General features: G+C 36.2%; 1 protein-coding gene and 1 long non-coding RNA gene across 2 annotated transcripts; both read left to right on the top strand.

Moving 5' to 3' along the window:
• The first annotated feature begins 14,026 nt into the window (after window positions 1–14,026).
• On the top strand, window positions 14,027–17,645 carry LOC132610368 (uncharacterized). Its single transcript, XR_009571126.1, has 4 exons — window positions 14,027–14,259; window positions 15,865–15,971; window positions 16,052–16,948; window positions 17,354–17,645. It is a non-coding gene; the product is annotated as an uncharacterized LOC132610368 (long non-coding RNA).
• Window positions 17,646–18,374: 729 nt separating this feature from the next.
• On the top strand, window positions 18,375–20,280 carry LOC132611829 (SKP1-like protein 14). The gene is made up of 3 exons (XM_060326197.1): window positions 18,375–18,470; window positions 18,664–18,756; window positions 20,116–20,280. The coding sequence occupies exons 1-3, from the start codon at window positions 18,375–18,377 to the stop codon at window positions 20,278–20,280; spliced, it is 354 nt and encodes a 117-aa protein (XP_060182180.1).
• The last annotated feature ends 49 nt before the right edge of the window (window positions 20,281–20,329 follow it).

Below are 20,329 nucleotides of genomic sequence, written 5' to 3'. Positions count from 1 at the left end.
AAGTGACGATAAAGAATAAATATCCTCTTCCAAGGATTGACGATTTGTTTGATCAGCTACAGGGTGCCAAGTGGTTTTTCAAAATAGACTTGAGGTCAGGTTATCATCAAGTGAGAGTTAGAGAAGCGGATATTCCCAAAACAGCCTTCAGGACGAGATATGGCCATTATGAATTCAGAGTGATGTCATTTGGATTAACTAATGCTCCGACCGTGTTTATGAACTTGATGAACAATGTATTCAGGCCTCTCTTGGACTTATTTGTGATAGTATTCATTGATGATATTCTGGTGTATTCTCGCACGGAATCAGAACATGCAGATCATTTGCGAATTGTTCTTGACATTCTTCGAGCCCGAGAATTGTATGCAAAATTTTCAAAGTGCGAGTTTTGGCTAACTTCTGTGACATTTCTGGGCCATGTTATTTCAGATAACGGCATTCGAGTCGACAATCAGAAAATTAAAGACGTAAAGACTTGGCCAAGGCCTATGGCGCCTACAGAAGTTCGTAATTTTCTGGGGTTGGCAGGTTATTATAGAAGATTCGTAGAGGGATTTTCATCTATTTCAGCCCCATTGACAAAGCTAACCCAGAAGCCGGCTAAATTTCAATGGAGCGATGCTTGTGAACGCAGCTTCCAAGAATTAAAAGACAGATTGACCTCAGCTCCGATCTTAACACTTCCAGAAGGGTCAGATGGCTATGTGGTGTATTGTGACGCTTCCGGTGTTGGATTAGGATGTGTCTTAATGCAGCACGGTAGAGTTACTGCGTATGCTTCAAGACAGCTGTGGAAACATGAAAAGAACTATCCAACTCATGATCTTGAATTAGCTGCGGTTATTCATGCATTGAAAATATGGAGACATTACTTGTGTGGTGTGCACGTTGACATTTACACAGATCACAAGAGTCTTCAATATATTTTCAAGCAAAAGGAGTTGAACCTGCGGCAAAGGCAATGGTTAGAATTGTTGACATTTACACAGATCACAAGAGTCTTCAATATATGTGAATATTTTGTACCACCCCGGAAAAGCGAATGTAGTAGCCGATGCGCTTAGCCGCCGATCAATGGGCAGTTTATGCGAAGTCCCTTCGGAAAAGAAAGAGATAGTTCACGAGCTCCGTCAACTAGCTAGTCTTGGAGTGCGTGTAATTGATTCGGGTAGAGCAGGGATTGGCATTAACGATCCTACAGCTTCATCTTTGAATATAGAAGTGAAGGAGCGGCAATATGAAGATCCTCAATTGTGTCATTACAGAGACACATCTCATGGAAAAGAGAAGTCTTCATTTGAAGTTTCTATGGATGGAATTCTTAGATACCGAGGCAGGTTATGTGTGCCGAGTATGGCAGAATTGCGCCGACAAATTCTAAAAGAAGCACATTATTCCCGGTATTCTATTCACCCAGGTGCAACCAAGATGTATCATGACCTTAAACAAATATATTGGTGGGACGGCATGAAGAGAGGTATAGCAGAATTTGTAGCACAGTGTCCAAATTGCCAACAGGTAAAGATTGAACATCAAAAGCCGGGAGGCTTATTGCAAGCAATGAAAATCCCTACTTGGAAATGGGAAGTAATCAACATGGGTTTATTGTGGGGTTAGCTCGTTCCCGTAGCAAATATGATTCTATTTGGGTGATCGTGGATAGATTGACGAAAGCAACCCATTTTCTTCCCGTTAGAACCACGTACTCAGCAGAAGACTATGCGAGGTTATATCTCAAAGAAATTGTGCGACTTCATGGTATTCCATTATCTATTATCACAGACAGAGGAGCACAGTTTACAGCCAAGTTCTGGAAGTCCTTCCAAGAAGGTCTAGGCACTCGAGTGAAGCTTAGCACGACATTTCATCCGCAGACCGATGGACAAGCCAAGCGTACTATTTAGACCTTGGAAGATATGCTACGAGCATGTGTGCTGGATTTCGGTGGTAGTTGGGACGACCATTTGCCGCTAATCAAATTCGCATACAACAATAGCTATCATTCCAGTATTCAAATGGCTCCATATGAAGCTTTATATGGGAGGAAATGTAGATCCCCAATCAGATGGTTTGAAATAGGAGAAGTACAGCTAGTAGGCCCCGAATTGATTCAGCAAGCGGTGGAAAAAGTTAAGGTGATCCGAGATCGATTGTTGACAACCCAAAGTCGCCAAAAGTCTTATGCGGACAATCGCCGACGAGACTTGGAATTCCAGGCTGATGATTGGGTATTTTTGAAAGTGTCGCCAATGAAAGGGGTGATGAGATTTGGCAAAATAGGGAAGTTAAGTCCTAGATATATTGGACCCTATAAAATTATCCGCAAGGTGGGTCATGTCGCCTATGAATTGGACTTGCCTTCGGAGCTTGAATCAGTCCATCCAGTCTTCCATGTTTCGATGCTCCGCAAGTGTATGAGAGATCTCACAAAGATTGTCCCGATAGATGATGTGCAAGTGACAGAAAAACTAACCTATGAAGAAGTGCCTATTGTTATTCTAGACAAACAAGTGCGAAAACTTCGAAATAAAGAGGTAGCTTCAGTTAAAGTCTTGTGGCAAAACAATAACCGAGAAGAAATGACTTGGGAAGCGGAAGAGAGTATGAAGTCCAAGTACCCGCATTTATTCCAACCCCCAGGAGAGATTTAAGGTGAGACACTAACACTATGAGGTACGTATGCTTCCTTTCTATGCTTATGGGTCGTGTGTGGCCAATTTATGCGCTATCGTGTTGTCCCTGTGAGGCAATGATATTATGGGTTGTTGTGACAGGATGGTAGTGCCATATTACAGGGGAAACTCTGGCGAAATCTTTCTAGAATCCCCGATGACTTAACATTCGAGGACGAATGTTCCAAAAGGGGGGAAGAATGTTACACCTCGGAAATTTCCCCGTGAACGTACAATGAATAGACTAACGAAGAATACGAGTATGCGATGTTTTAATCAGAAGGGAATGACGTTTGACGACCCTAAGTAAGATTTCAAAGGCAATGGGAACAAGAGATAGGTTATTCTCCATAATGACTAATTATAGGTTTTGAAGACGTGAAAGTTGCAGATTTGCACTTTGGCCCTGTCGATCGTAAAATGAAATACAGACCGTAAAGTGGTATACGGCCCGTAAACTACCATGTCGTATTTCAACTTACAAAACTTCAACTTTCTGTCAAATGCTTGAATGGTTAAATAACTGAGTCGTAAACCACCATGTCCTCAGCCTGACTTTCTGGTTCTGTTATGCTTTAATACGTCCACAGAATACGGGCCGTAAACTAGAATACGGACCGTAAACTGGGTTTACGACCACTGTGCACTTAAACTACTGTTCATTCCATATCAGATTTTAAGTCATTAAAAGGAGACCCAAGCTCATTAAATTCATTTCATTTCCACGATACTTCTCTCTAGAAACCTCTAGAATACTCTCCACTCTTCATCTACAAGAAAACAAAGGAAATCAAAGATCAATATCAAGAATCCAAGTGAATCAAGTGTATGAAACTCATCAAAGTTCATCCAAGTTAAGAAATTTCAAGAGAAGTAAACTAGGGTTTTGGTGCAAGAAGAGTAATACCACTCAAGGCTTGTTCCTACAACATCTAAGGTAGGTTTTATGGCATTTACATGTTATTTAGGGTATGGAAGAGTTGAAACACTTGGATTATAGAAGGATGTAAGAAATGGGTCATGAAAGCATGAATAGTAGCAATGTTGAGTAAAGGTTTAAATTGAGCCATGATCATTGATAATTTGTGATTATAAAAATGCTACGAATGACATTTAGAACATGAAGTAAGTATCCTATGTGAGAAAAATGCAACAATGAACCATGACCATGATTATGGAGAAAGAGAAGACAAATTGTGAAATACGGATATTGTAAACGAATGATGAGTGTTGTTTATCATATTTAGAATGTTGTTATGAACGTTTGAGAGTTGATATAGAATATGGAAAAAATAGTATAAACAAAGGAAATGCTGCCTAATTTTTCCCTAGAATGGTAGCGCGTTCTTATAGATGATTAACTAACGTTAGCGCGAATTCTCTCTTGAAGGTAGAAACGTGATATCGAAGGAGAACAAGCACGTGATAGCTTGGTTAAACGTCAAAGGTATGTGAGGATAGTCCTTTCCTTCTAATGGCATGAATCCTATAGCATGACTCTCTTTCCTCTTCATGAGTTCCTATGTTCCAGAAAACTAAAAGCCTATGTCTATGAATAGCTATATAAGATAAGAGACATGTTACGAGCCCCATAATGATATGATGATCCTATAATGATAATGATGTTATTTATTGCTCACACTCACCTTATATGTTAGTTCCTTCAAGGTGAGGCAGAATGTCAAAGAATGCTCCATAATGAAATCGAGGGATAACGACCTTACGTCACCCCGATAAAGTGTAGTTGTTCTTGAGCCCTATGCAGGTACTATGATAAACATATTATGATAAGTATATTATGATAAGCATACTATGATGAGCATGTATGATGATGTTATAACACCGCCCCTATATGGCCGGGCAGTCACCGCTAAGGCGGGCAGCGTATACACCATGGCCAGATGGCATGGGCAGGCACCACTAGTGGGCGGCATGTGATGATACCCCGGACGCGGGAGGCCTGGACGCAGGCTAATGTTATGATTATCACACCGATCCGATATGGACGGGCAGCTTATACAGTATCACACCATACCTATATGGACGGGCAGCTTATACTTTTATGCATATATGATATGACGATGAGTATGAGTAAGACAGTATGCATTATTCCTTTTATATTTGACAGTCAGATACAGATGTTTCATATTGACATTTCCTTTATACCATTGTCTTATTTCATTGTTTATGCCTCTCATACTCATTACAGTGCTCGTACTGACGTCCGTTTTCTTTGGACGCTGTGTTCAGGCCCACAGGGAGACAGGGAGGAGAGCTTGATCCTGATTCGTAGAAGCTAGTAGCTGATTGAGAGCACTCCATTGTTCGGAGGTGCTTATGATGATTCTTTTGTGTATATTCGTGTATATGTATTTTGAGGCATGACAGGGTCTTGTCCCGTCCTTGTGTTTAGCACTCCAGTAGAGGATCGTAGATACGCAGTGTGGGTTAGATGGTCTCACGATAGGCTATTATGTATATATATTATTTTGATGGCCGAGAGGCATATGTATATAAAACTATTTACGTTTCTATATGAAATATGATTTTCCTACAATTTGAGTATAAATGTGATAAAAAAGCTAAATGAGCATGATGAGAGATAGAACGAGCGGTGCTCGGTGGTTAGCCCCGGGTACCCATCGCGGCCCCTAGTTGGGTCATGACATCGACGACCCGTCGACAATGACTGGTGTCTGCAAATTTTTCAGATTGAGCTCAGATCAGGTCGACTTGATTCGTTCAACTTCTAATCCTACAAATTGTCAGGAATGCCTGCTGGTACCTTTGTACACGAGGTAAGACACTTTCTACCTCCAAACTCAGGCTCGGGTTTTTATTCCAAAGGCATACATGACTAGGAAACCATAGGTTCTCCTACGACGAAAACGAGAGGTGTAACATAGTATTAGTTATGTAATCTTTGATCGAAAATTACACTCCCTCCATTTCAATTTATGTGAACCTATTTCCTTATTAGTCCGTGCCAAAAAGAATGACCTCTTTCCATATTTGGAAACCATTTACCTTTATTCAATGATTTATAGCCACACAAAATATATGTGACTCATTTAACACCACAAGTTTAAAAGTCTTCTCTACTTTCTTAAACTCCGTGCCCTGTCAAATGGATTCACATAAATTGAAACGAAGGGAGTATTAAGGATTGTGGTGATCCATATATTTTACGCATTTTAAATCAATCATTAACAAGTAGTATTAGTTATGCAATCTTTTATCAAAAATTATATTAAGGGTTTTCAATCCGAACTTTGCTTCTCTTATGATTTTTGCTACTTTCTTTTTGATAGTATTGGTCTCGTTTAGAGTATATGTCTAGTCGCTCAACTAATCGCAGGCCTGGGGTCTTTCGTTTCCAAAGAATGTGGATTCGCTTTACCTTCGCCTACCATGAAAAGAGCTGTCGCCTTTAAATCATCCAAAAAAGAAAAGAAGGAACCGCTCGAAAGGGACCACACAATAATGGCTCATAACTGGAAAACAGAACAACAAAACTACGGGTTATCAATCCTAAACTAAGGGTTTTCAATCCTAAAATAAGGGTTTTCAATAATTAACAAGTAATATTAGTTATGTAATCTTTTATCAAAAATTATATTAAGGATTGTGGTGATCCATTTGTTTTACGCATTTTAAATCAATCATTAACAAGTAGTATTAGTTATGTAATCTTTTATCAAAAATTATATTAAGGATTTTAAATCCTAAACTAATTAGCAAATAAATAAATTAACAATTAAATATAAAGATTAATAATTATAAGTCAAATAATTAACAATTAGCTAGCAAACAATTAACATAAATAATTAATAAATAAAAAATTAACTAACTAATCAAACAATTAAAAAATTATTAACATATAATTAATAAATAAACAATTAACTAACTGATCAAACAATTAACAAATAAACAATTGGCTTAACAAAAACTAAATAAATAATTAGCTAGTCTAAGAATTAAAACAGCTAATCTAACAATTAACAAATAATTAAGTCGCTAATCTAACAATTAACAAATACTAAATAAACAATTAATAAATAATTTAAATTAATCAAAACTCTATAAAATATGACACTTAAACCGAAAGATAACAAGTTTCCAAACAAACAAAACTTATTTTGGAGCACTTTAGAACCCCTAAAACGACGATCCAAACGTTTAGGTGTAATTGATGTAATGAGCCGATATTATTGTACGCAAAAAAATAAAAAAAAAGTTCTATTTAAAATATTGATATTCCGGCGTTTTGAAACATGACTAATCTTCAATCAAAATACGGAAAAAACATGAATTTTTTAAAAAATTGGGCAACGAACAGAGGCAGGGGAGCTGGGGGCAATGTATATTGTCCTCTTTAACGCACGAATTTTGTGCGTGAAAGGACCAAAGTTTTAACTTTACACTTTGGTCCTTTCACGCAAAAAATTCGTGCGTGAAACCTACTTTTTTTTGTGTTATTTTGGTTCAACTTTTTTTTTTTTTGTATCACAAAAGTCGCGGACTTGTCGGCAAGGAGGACAATGGGAAGCATCTGAAAGTCTCCCTTCTATAATAGTAAAGTTGTTATGGAATAAAGACTAAACTAAAATTACGAGGCAAAAGTTACAAAGAGGGAGAAGGGTAACAGAAGTACTATTATTGTTTCTAATAACGTTTGTTGTATATTGCTTCTTTCTATGTTTTACAATACATACGAACTCCTATATATAATATCAAAAATACTTGTTGGCCAAGTCATAATAATTCGTGGCCAAATTAACTTAGTGGGCAAGATATCTACTTGGTGGCCAAGTTATCAACTTGGTCTCCAAGTAAACCAAAATGGACATACATAAATGTAATATTTACAACACTCTCCCTTGGATGTCCATTAATAGATGATGTGCCTCGTTACAACCTTATTAAGAAAAACCCTGTGCGAAAAAGTCCTAATGCAGAAAAAAGAGTACACATATCTAGTAATACGCTTTGAGAGCTGCCTCATTAAAAGCCTTACCAAGAAAACCCAATGGGATACCTTGGTTAAGGAAAAAAGAGTACAACACGTATTTCACTCCCCCTGATGAAGACCAAAATTCAGATGTTGGAGTCTTCGCATTCCAATCTTGAATATCATCTTCTCAAGAGTTGAAACTGGTAAAGATTTGGTGAACAAATCTACAGGATTGTCACTTGAACGGATTTGTTTCACATCAATATCACCATCTTCTGGAGATCATGTGTGAAGAATAACTTTGGTGAAATGTGCTTCGTTCTATCTCCTTTTATGAAGCCTCATTTTAATTGAGCTATGCATACAACATTATCTTCATATAATACTGTGGGTATTTTTGTATCACACTTCAAGCCACATCTTTCTCTGATGAAATGTATCACCGATCTCAACCACACACATTCTCTACTTGCTTCATGAATAGCTATTATCTCAGCATGATTCGAAGAAGTAGCAACAATGGACTGCTTTGTGGATCGCCATGATATAGCAGTACCTCCGCATGTAAACAGATAGCCTGTTTGAGATCAAGCTTTATGTGGATCAGATAAATAACCTGCATCTGCATAACCAACAAGATCTGTCCTACCTTTGTTAGTAGAAAACAGACCCATATCGCTAGTTCCCTTCAGATATCGCAATATATGCTTAACTCCGTTCCAATGTCTTCGTGTAGGAGAAGAGCTATATCGTGCTAGAAAATTAACAGAGAATGCTATGTCAGGTCTTGTAGCGTTAGCAAGATACATAAGTACACCAATTGCACTAAGATATGGTACTTCAGGACCAAGAAGCTCTTCATTTTCTTCCTGAGGTTGGAACGGATCTTTATTCACTTCAAGTGAGCGAACAACCATTGGAGTACTTAACGGATGCACATTGTCCATGTAAACTCATTTTAAAACCTTTTCGGTATAAGCAGATTGATGGATAAAGATCCCGTCTGCTAAATGTTCAACTTGCAAACCAAGACAAGGTTTTGTTTTTCCGAGATCTTTCATCTCAAATTCTTTCTTTAAATACTCAATTGCCTTTTGGACCTCTTCTGGAGTTCCAATTAGGTTTATGTCATCAACATAAACAACAAGTATAACGAACCCTGATTTTGTTTTCTTAATAAAAACACATGGACAAATGGCATCATTTATATATCCTTCATTTATCAAGTACTCACTTAGGCGATTACACCACATGCGCCCTGATTGTTTTAAACCATATAATGATCTTTATAATCTGATTGAATACATTTCCCGAGACTTTGAACCAAATGCTTCAGGCATTTTATATCCTTCAGGAATTTTCATATAAATTTCATTATCAAGTGAGCCATAAAGATAAGCTGTAACGACATCCATCAGATGTATTTCAAGAGTTTCATATACAGCTAAACCGATGAGATATCGAAATGTTATAGCATCCATAACTGGTGAATACGTTTCTTCATAGTCGACGCCGGGTCTTTGAGAGAATACTTGTGCAACAAGGTGTGCTTTGTATCGCACAATTTCATTTCTCTCATTTCTTTTCCGTACAAAGACCCATTTGTGGCCAACTGGTTTTACACCATTAGGCGTTTGGACTACAGGTCCAAAAACCTCACGTTTAGCAAGTGAATTCAATTCTGATTGAACTGCTTCTTGCCATTTTGGCCAATCATATCTTCGTCGACATTCTTCGATAGATTGAGGTTCCTGATCCTCACTGCCTTTCATAATATTTCGTGCAACATTATATGCAAAAAAACTATTCACCATAATTTTCAAACGATTTAAATTGACCTCATCACCAGTAGAACTTAATGATAGTTCTTTACTTACTGGAGTCTCGGGTTTGCTGATTTCTTCAGGAATATCAGGATTAATCAGATATTGAATCTCTTCATGAGATCCTTTCATAGTGTCATTCTGATCATTGTTTGTATTTCTTTTTCTAGGATTTTTATCCATGGAGCCCAATGACCTACCATGCTTCAGGAGTGGATGAGATTCAGAGGCTATGACACTAGTAGATTGTCCCTTTGGAACATCAATTCGAATAGGCACATTCTCTGCAGGGATATGAGACTTAGTTATTCTTTTCAAATCAGTAAATGCGTTTGGCATTTGATTTGCTATTTTCTGCAAGTGGATGATCTTCTGGATCTCCTGCTTACATATAGGGGCACGTGGATCAAAATGAGATAGTGATGAAATTTTCCACGCAATTTCTCGTTTGGTTTCTTCTTTTCTCTCTCCCCCTAATTGTGGGAAATTTGTTTCATCAAATCGACAATCTGCAAATCGTGTAGTGAATAAATCCCCCGTTAATGGTTCAAGGTAGCGAATAATAGAGGGTGATTCAAACCCATCATATAGTCATAACCTTCTTTAGGGGCTCATCTTAGTGCGTTGTGGTGGTGCTACTGGCACATACACAGCACAACCAAAGATTCGGAGATGAGCAATATTTGGTTCATGACCAAATACTAATTGTGACGGGGAGTATTTATTATAATGAGTCGGTCTGAGACGAATAAGGGATGCTGCATGTAAGATAGAATGACCCCAAATGGTAGGTAGTAGGAAATCGTGTTTTCATAAGTAATGGTCCTGCTATCAATTGCAAATGCTTAATAAATGACTAAGCAAGGCCATTTTGGGTATGAACATGAGCTACAGGATGTTCAACCTTTATCCCAACTGATAAACAATAATCATCAAAAGCTTGGGATGTAAATTCTCCAGCATTATCAAGACGTATAGCCTTAATAGGATAATCTGGGAACTGTGCCCTTAAGCGTATTATTTGTGCCAATAATTTCGCAAACGTAGGTTGCGAGACGATATGAGGCACGCATGAGACCATCTCGAAGATGCATCTATTCTCGAAGACGCATCTATTAGAACCATAAAATATCTGAATGACCCACAAGATGGGTGAATAGGTCCACATATATCCCCATGTATACGCTCTAGAAAAGCAAGGGATTCAACGTCAACTTTCATTGGTGATGGCCTGGTTATCAATTTGCCCTAATGATAAGCGGCACATGAAAATTCACTACTTTCAAGAATCTTCAGGTTCTTAAGTGGATCCCATTTGAATTTTTAATAATTTGTCTCATCATTATTGATCCAGGATGACCTATTCGGTCATGCCAAAGCACAAAAGTTCCTGAATCATTAAACTTCTGGTTTACGATTGAGTGTGCTTCAATTGTACTAATTTCTGCATAGTACAGGCCAGAAGACAAAGTTGGTAATTTCTCCAAAACATATTTCTGGCCGGAGACATTCTTTGTAATAATAAGATATTCATCATTTGTTTCATTTAATGTTTCGATGTGATACCCTTTACGGCGGATATCTTTGAAACTCAACAAGTTTCTTGGGGATCTAGAAGAGAATAATGCATCTTCTATAACAAGTTTTGTCCCCTTAGGTAGGAATATAGTAGCTCTTCCGGAGCCTTCAATTAATTTCGAATTTCCAGAAATTGTACTAACATTTCCCCGTTTTTTAAGCAACTGAGAAAAGTATTTCTCATCTTTGAATATGACATACGTTGTTCCACTATCAATCACACAAATATCTTCATGATTGGTCATTGATCCAAATAATATTTGAGGATTTTCCATATAATCTTCAAAACGAAAGAATAGACAAAGTAAACATCGAAGTAGATATTATGATTAGACAAAGCATTACACACGCTTTATTACATATATTACTATTAAACAAAGCATTACACACACTTCATTTACATAACTATGGAAACATAACCACATTAGCTAATACAAATGACATGTATGAAATATCTAAGTTATTACAGATCCATCACCGATCAGATGATCTATTTTCCCTTCAGGGTGTTCAAAGAAATCTGCCACATCTAGATGCATGAGTTCAACATTATCTTCAGAAATGAAATTTTCTTCAGTATTCTTTTCGGCCTTTTTGAGGGAGGCTTGATACAACTCAACTAGGTGCTTTGGCGTACGACAGGTACGTGACCAATGCCCCTTCCCTCCACATAGGAAGCATTTATTTTCTGAATTTTTCTTTATCACAGCTTCATGCTTTTTCTCCTTTTTTTTTACACTGCTGGTGATGAAGGGTATTATTTGGTGCAATACGAGAATCATGATTAAAATTCCTTCCTCGACCACGGCCATGACCACGACTGGGGCCACGACCTCTTCCACGCCTAAAATTGTGAAAGTTTGCCTCATTCACTTCAGGGAATGGAGCAGTACCAGTAGGTCGACTTTCATGATTTTCAATTAATAATTCGTTATGTTGTTCAGCAACTAAAAGATGTGCAATGAGTTCACAATATTTCTTGAACCTCATTTCTCAGTACTGCTGCTGCAGGAGCATACTCAAGGCGGGAAAAGTGGAGAATGTTTTCTCCAGCATATCATGCTCAGTAACATTTTGACCACATAATTTTAACTGAGAAATAATTTTAAACATTGCAGGATTATATGCCTTAATAGATTTAAAATCTTGTAGCCTTAAATGGAGCCAATCATAATTTGCTTGTGGTAGTATGACCATCTTCAGGTGATCATATCTATCTCTCAGATCATTCCACAGCGTAAGAGGATCTTTAACCATGAGATATTCCATTTTCAAATTCTCATCAAGATGATGGCGGAGGAATATCATTGCCTTGGCACGGTCTTGGTCTGATGCCTCATTTTTATCTTTGATGGTGTCTGCCAGACCCATCTTATTAAGGTGAATCTCGACATCAAGAATCCAAGACATATAGCTATTGCCGGATATATCTAAGGCTACAAATTCACGTTTCGTAAGATTTTCCATTAGTTAAGGGAAAAAGAAAGTCAATACCTTTGAGACTTTTAAAGTATTTGCTCGAGATAACAGAGTCTCGTGCTGATAACGTGTTATGGAATAAAGACTAAACTAAAATTACAAGGCAAAAGTTACAAAGAGGGAGAAGGGTAACAGAAGTACTATTATTGTTTCTAATAACGTTTGTTGTATATTGCTTCTTTCTATGATTTACAGTACATACGAACTCCTATATATAAGATCAAAAATACTTGCTGGCCAAGTCATAATAATTCGTGGCCAAATTAACTTAGTGGGCAAGGGCCAAGTTATCAACTTGGTCTCCAAGTAAACCAAAATGGACATACATAAATATAATATTTACAACAAAAGTAATAGTAATAGTAATAGTAGTAGTAGTAATAGTAGTAGTAATAATAATAATAATAATAATAATAATAATAATAATAATAATAATAATAATAATAATAATAATAATAATGTACTCCTAGAAATTGTACTACTGTATTTCTTTACCAACATAATGCCTTCCTCAAATTTTGAGCTCAGCTCATCCAAACGAGCAAAGATGATAAAAAACTCTGGTTTATACTCCCTTTGACCCATATTACTTGGTCACTTTTCTTATGTACGCTCTTTAAGAAATCATAAATAAAAGAAGTATTTTACTACCTTTTTTTATCTCTCTCCAATAAATACATTCTAATCAATATTGACTATTTTCAAGAACATTTAATATTGAGGGTAAGGTGGAAAAGATTTAATAATTTTATTTTATTTTTGTAAATGAACAAGTAATTTGGAACATATATTTTTAGTAATGTGGCAAGTAATATGGAACAGAGGGAGTATTGAAGACCAAAAATGGGTTTCCTATATTTGACTTTAACACAGAATTAGAGGCCAAGATCCGGATATTGGACAGGTGTACAAAGCAGAACCCATGATTTTTTAAATTTTAATAGTTTTTTATCCTATAGAACTTAATTGTATTTTAGAAAAATGAATTCCTGCGTATTTTTAATCTAAAACAGTCAAACTAATTACTCTTAAAGTTTTATTAGGTTTTGTTGCGGGGTGAGGGCTGGGGGTTGATTAAATGGGAAATTATTAAACAAATTCTGGTTCGTAAAGGTTTGGGAAAGCGAAAAAATTACCGTATAAGTAAGAGTGAAAAGATTATTGTCCAAAGACAATCTGCCATAATATTATCACCCGTAAGTATTTATTGTCCCCTTATAATCATCAAAGCTTCTTTTCTCTAACTTCAGAATTTTCTAGACGTGTGAAATAAAATTAAAAAAAAAAATCCTTTTTCCTCTAGGGATCCTTTTTCAAAAACCAATAAAAACTAGGAAATGTAGAAAACGGAAAAAGAATAAATCAATCACAGTAAACACCACTACTAAAAAAAAAGGATTTCCCGACCTCAAAAAACCGACCTCAATTGAGGTCGGAAAAAAACCGACCTCATGAGGTCGGTAATTTTGTATCAAAATTTGAAAAAATAATGTACCGACCTCAGTAGGTCGGTAATTTAATAAAAAAATCTTATCAATTCATTTATTAAATTTACCGACCTCATGAAATCGGTAAATTTAATAAAAATCTAAACCCTCCTTCTTCTTTTACCTCATTTTTACTTTTGTCCCTCTTAAAAATCTAAACCCCCGTCTCTCTCTCTTTCCCTTTCTCCACCGCCCTCTAGCCAGATCCGTCGCCACCCAGCCAGGTCTGGCATCCAGTACGCCGTCGCCAACATCTATTCCAGGTATTTTTTTTAATTGTTTGGGATCTAGTTTAGGGTTCTTCAAGACATTTACTTTTTTGCTTCTTTTGTGGGTTTCTCACTGATTTGGTTTTATGGGTTAGTGTATTTGGTTGATTATAGTTTCTCTTAGGTTAATTCTGCGTTGGTTTTTTGCTCCCTTTTGTGGGTTTCGTTGATTATAGTTTCTAGGTTATAGTTAAACGAAATTAATATTAATGAAAAGGGATTACTATTATAATTTTGGCTGTAATTTTATCACAATTTTGGTTTCCCATGGCTGTAATGACAAGTTTAGAGTTCGTTTTTAAGTTGTTGGTGAAGTTGTTGGTTTCCCATGGCTGTAATGACAGTTTTTGGCTGTTATCAAAATTTGATTGTTTTGAAGTTGTTGGTGGTTGCTTTCTTTTTCCTATTAAATTACTAATAGGATCTGTGAATCAAATTGTTACCTCTTACATGACTTGGGTTTTGTTCAAATTGATAAAAATATGTTATGAAGATAAAGACTTGATCTTTTTTACTCTGTTTGTTGTAATACCAACTCAAAGTTAGATGTTAAAACGTCACTGTCATGAAATCATCTGACCAGATTAATAAACTTAACAAACAGATCATATGAAATCATCAAATACTTTAGAATAGGCCATGAAACTTTAACAACTAAGCTACTTTTATAGGTCATGAAACTTTCACTGTCATGAAATCGTATGACCATATTAATAAACTTATTCTCATACTTGGTCTCAATATGTGGATTCTTGAGTAATATATTTTTATTTAGTGCAGCTGTGCGGTAAAGAAAAATAAGAAATATATATATATATATATATATATATATATATATATCCTTGACGATGTGTTTATCATATTTAATGTTGGTCATGTGTTGTTGTTGTTTCATAACTGTTGTGTTTTCTATGTTCATAAATTAATAAATTAATCTCTTAGATAGAGAGCGTTAAAACTATAATCTATTTAGATTTTTCCGAGTACACTTTAACATTGCTCTGAATATAGCAAGGGTTTGTGATCTTTTTATGGTTGTTTAGGTAAGTATACACATTCAGTAGCAACTGCATTTGTTTTGGTTTGCAGTTATTAACTATGTGTTCTTATATGTTAGTGCATTATTAGTATCTTGTGGGAATTAGTTTAATTAACAAACTCTGTATTCATTTACTACATTTAAATGTGCATTATGTAATAACTAGCAAATTTTCTACCTGCTTAAAGGCATGACAGTAGATGAGGATTCTGATTAAGCGAAAAAGATGTTGCAAAAACTCATGTACTAGGCGAGGAATTTGGAAATGGAATTTATGCGCTTCTTATGAGACTTAATCCTTGTCCTGTATGAGAAAATCTTATGCCTTAATATCTCTAGCTAAGGTTCTAAGTAGTACTGCTTCATGATATAGCCAATTACTTTTTGTGTATTTACAAAAAGGATTTGGTACTTTTGAAATTTTGATTATGTTCATGTGTATTGATATTGGAGACATGTCTTTTGATAGTCATTCACTGCTCATTCTACATCGAGACCACTTCAGTCCCTTTTGTTTTATGATGTACCTCATGGTTTATGCTTTAACTTCTCTTTTATAGATCTAGTTCCTGGTGATTTTGTCCATGTCATTGGAGATGCTCATGTTTATCGTAATCATGTCAGACCTCTACAAGACCAGCTTCAGAAGTTTCCCAGACCTTTCCCAGTAAGTAATGAAACTATTATTTCATGCTATTATACTCTACCTCTACCTCTCTAACTTCTGTTGGTTCTGAATGGGTGTAGGTGCTGAAGATCAATCCGCAGAAAAAGGATATAGATTCCTTTGTTGCTGCTGACTTTAATCTTGTTGGTTATGATCCTCACCAGAAAATAGAAATGAAGATGGCAATATGAAGTGCCATGGAATCAGTCCTGGAATTCCTCTGCTCTTACAATAAGTTGCTTTTATTTTGAGGCAAGTGATGGAATTTCCCATCTTCTGTTTTCTTCTCTCTTCGGTACTTACATGACCTAATTTTTTTTAATGTGGGAGATTTCCTGTAGGCGTTGTCTTAGATCCATTGCTTGACGTTCTGAGTGTAAGAGAGCAAGTGTGATGCCCAAACTTTCCCATTTTCCTTCACCTGGTAGCTGTTGCCTGTAGGAAAAGGGGGAGCTCTAGTTGATGGCTGTGGAAAGTTTTGTTTATTATATGTTGCAACTATGATCGCAAGTCAAATACCCAAAAAATTACTGGAGTTTGTCAAATATACTTTAACACCAGATTTCCCTTTAATAATTTACAAAAACTAATGTTTTTTGGACACTGCGCACTTCTAAAGGTACCCCTGGCTCCAGGGCCCCTGTCAACCACTAAAATACCTACCGTTCGGCCATAGGTTGTAGTAAATGAAGCCTACCGCTAAGGCCTATATCCGATAATGGTAAACCTTTAGTTTAATTAACAAACTCTGTATTCAAAGATTCTAGTTCTGAAACCGTGCATTTCAGATCCGTGAATCGAAAACACAAATCATTATATGTGTAAAAGAGTTCAGCATGGAGCTGCAACTATTGGGCATGAAGCCAAGGAAAGCCCAAAGTAGCTGATAGAGAAGTTATCAGCTGCTCTAGTTAATGTTAGTGCAAAAGAAGACTTAGTTAAGCAGCATGCTAAAGTGGCAGAAGAAGCCGTTGCAGGTATCTTCCACCGTTCCCTTTCTTCCATAAAATCTGAATGCAATCTTAGAAATAGTTGCTAGAATATTTCCATTTTTTTTGTGGTACCTGAATCACACGTAGAATAACGTTTGGAACTTGTTCTGATCAATCATGCATTTTTTTCTGGGATAATTACATTTTTGGACCGCTCTAAAACATAATAGCTGGTAAATGCATAGGTTTTGTATATTAAGTATAAAGATACATATAATCTACATACAGTATACATAAATTTGCATATAATATACATAATTAGTGTATAGGTTTTGTATATTTTGGCCGGTCCTGTAATTAATTTTGGCTGACGAGCCAAAAATGAAAAAGGCCTTTTTTTTTCTTTTCTTTTAATCTTGATTAGTTCCATCGTTTTGTAATATTTGGTAGGTTGGGAAAAGTCAGAAAATGAGGTTGCAGTTCTAAAGCAGCAACTTGAGGCAGCTGAGCAACAAAACTTGACTTTGGATGTTCGCGTCAACCATCTTGATGTTTGCGAGGGGTGAAGTAGTCTAATGTTGTAGACTAACTTAATGTAGACTAGTTTAATGTTTTGTGGATGTTTACAAATGTTGAAGTAGTTTAATGTTTTTTTGATGTTTGCAAAGGTTGAAGTAGCTTAAGTCTCTTGTGAATGTTTGATTGATGTTTTTATTCAACTTTGAAGTAGTTTCAAATTGAATTTGAAGTATTGGTGGTTGTAGTATATGTGTTGTAATAGTAGTTTAATGTTTTATGTATTTATAGTAGTTTGGTGTATTGTTGGCAGCTATTTGAGCTGGTTTTAGTTGAAAATAAAATTATTTTCATCTTGACAGGGGAGCAGTTGGAAAAACAGCTATGTGTTGCCATTTTTCTTCCAGGGTACTGACCTCATGAGGTCGGTTTTGGGGCCAGACACATAAAATACCGACCTCATGAGGTTGTTTTTTTGCAAAATATTTCTAAAAATTGAAAATTACTGACCTCGTGAGGTCGGTTTTCTGCAAAATTTTCCAGGGAATTGCAAATTACCGACCTCATGAGGTCGGTTTTCTACAAAATATTTCCAGAAATTGCAAATTACCGACCTTATGAGGTCGGTTTTCTGCAAATTTTTTCAGGGAATTGCATGAGGTCGGTATTTCATATAATTAATATCCGACTAAAAAAATATTACCGACCTCATGAGGTCAGTTTTTTGCGACCTCATGAGGTCGGTAATATTTCCGACCTAATTTTGAGGTCAGTTTTGAGGTCGGTTTTTGCCCAAAACCGACCTCATGAGGTCGGAAATGACCCTTTTTTTCAAGTCGGAAAATACAGTTTTTTTTAGTAGTGTACACTACTTCACCTTCACTTCTCTATACATATTTTGCCTTTTGGTTTTTCTTCCTCTCTATCAATTTATTCAAAAATCATCATCAATTCAATGGCATCATCATCATCAACAACACCACAAGAGAGCAAGATTTTGATCTTGAAATCCTCTGATGGAGAGGAATTTGAGATCGAAGAATCCATTGCCGTTCAATGTGGAACAATAAAAAATAACGTGGAGGACGATTACAGCTTCATCCCCCTTCCAAACACTGATTCCAAAACCCTAATCAAAATTATCGAGACATAAGAAATTCGTGAAGACTAGCTTCAATGACCTGTTTGAACTTGTATTGGCTAATTATCTTCACATTACCACATTGATGGATCTCTTGTGTCAGTCGATTGCCAAGGGATTTAAGAACAAGTTGATAAAGGTTGTGCGAAAGATATTCAATATCACTAATGATTACATCCCAGAGGAAGAAGTAGAGGTTCGTGATGAACATTAGTGGGCACATGAAGAAGGAGAAATCGACGAGTCTGTTGATTAGGGCTGCTTATCGGGCGAATTGGACGGATAATTACGCTTAACGGTTTGGCTTATCGGTTATCGGCTATTAAATGTACTAATCCGCTAGCCAACCAATAAGATATCGGTTGGTTCGGTATCGGGTTAGCAATTATCGGACGGTTATCGGACGATGTATCGGCTTAATCTAAGAGACAATAAGAATTAAAATCACAACATCTTCACTAATTTCTATCGACGAAATCTTGTAATTATCAACGTTTTATGGCAGCAGTCATTGGGACAAAAAATACTCCATATTGTCTCCTATAGCCTTTCCGACAGTAGCCTCTGCACTCCGTAAAATAGTCATTGCCACTATAAAGGCAAATTGCCATTAACACATGACTAATGTTTTTATTTGCCATGAATCTCTCTTTCTATTTCCCTTAACGAAGGTGAATAGATAAGAAATGAAATAAGATACTCAATAGCCTTTAGATTTAAGATTTATAATAGATACTTTATATATTTGGGGGTAAAACTATAAATATGGTAAGTCTTAACGGGTTAACGGTTAACCCGATAAGAAAATTGAGTAATCCGCCCCCGCACCGATAAGCCATTAACAATAAAATTTGAATCCGTTCACCAACCGTTAATCCGATAACCCATTACCAATAAACCAATAAGCTAATTTTGCGGTTGGGTTATCGGTTACGGTTCGATTTTGAACAGTCCTACTGTTGATTTGGTTTTAGATTGATTGATTTAGGGGTTCTAATTAGTTTCTGGAAATAATCATCAAAGCTTCTTTTCTCTAACTTCAGAATTTTCTAGACGTGTGAAATAAAATAAAATAAAATAAAAAAATCCTTTTTCCTCTAGGGATCCTTTTTCAAAAACCAATAAAGACTAGGAAAAGTAGAAAACGGAAAAAGAATAAATCAATCACAGTAAATACACTACTTCACCTTCACTTCTCTATACATATTCTGCCTTTTGGGTTTTTCTTCCTCTCAATCAATTTATTCAAAAATCATCATCAATTCAATGGCATCATCATCATCAACAACACCGCAAGAGAGCAAGATTTTGATCTTGAAATCGTCTGATGGAGAGGAATTTAAGATCGAAGAATCCATTGCCGTTCAATGTGAAACAATAAAAAATATGGTGGAGGACGATTACAGCTTCATCCCCCTTCCAAATTTTGATTCCAAAACCCTAATCAAAATTATCGAGACATAAGAAATTCGTGAAGACTAGCTTCAATGACCTATTTGAACTTGTATTGACTAATTATCTTCACATTACCACATTGATGGATCTCTTGTGCCAGTCGATTGCCGAGGGAATTAAGAACAAGTCGATAAAGGCTGTGCGAAAGATATTCAATAGCACTAATTATTACATCCCAAAGGAAGAAGCAGAGGTTCGTGATGAACATAAGTGGGCACATGAAGAAGGAGAAATCGATGAGTCAATTGATTTGGTTTTAGATTGATTGATTTAGGGGTTCTAATTAGTTTCTGGAAATAATCATCAAAGCTTCT

This window comes from Lycium barbarum, chromosome 9 (genome assembly GCF_019175385.1).
Source record: "Lycium barbarum isolate Lr01 chromosome 9, ASM1917538v2, whole genome shotgun sequence".
Lineage (NCBI taxonomy): Eukaryota > Viridiplantae > Streptophyta > Magnoliopsida > Solanales > Solanaceae > Lycium > Lycium barbarum.
The sequence above is the reverse complement of the archived record's forward strand: the minus strand, read 5'-3'. Positions and strand labels throughout refer to the sequence as shown.

What these genes read in the sequence shown, in the direction of transcription:
- LOC132611829 (XM_060326197.1), top strand. Translation starts at nt 18,375, where the DNA reads ATGGCATCATCATCATCAACAACACCACAAGAGAGCAAGATTTTGATC. An exon ending in AGATCGAAGAATCCATTGCC is followed by an intron (nt 18,471 to 18,663) that starts GTTCAATGTGGA and finishes CTCTTGTGTCAG; the next exon opens with TCGATTGCCAAGGGATTTAA. An exon ending in TCCCAGAGGAAGAAGTAGAG is followed by an intron (nt 18,757 to 20,115) that starts GTTCGTGATGAA and finishes CTCTTGTGCCAG; the next exon opens with TCGATTGCCGAGGGAATTAA.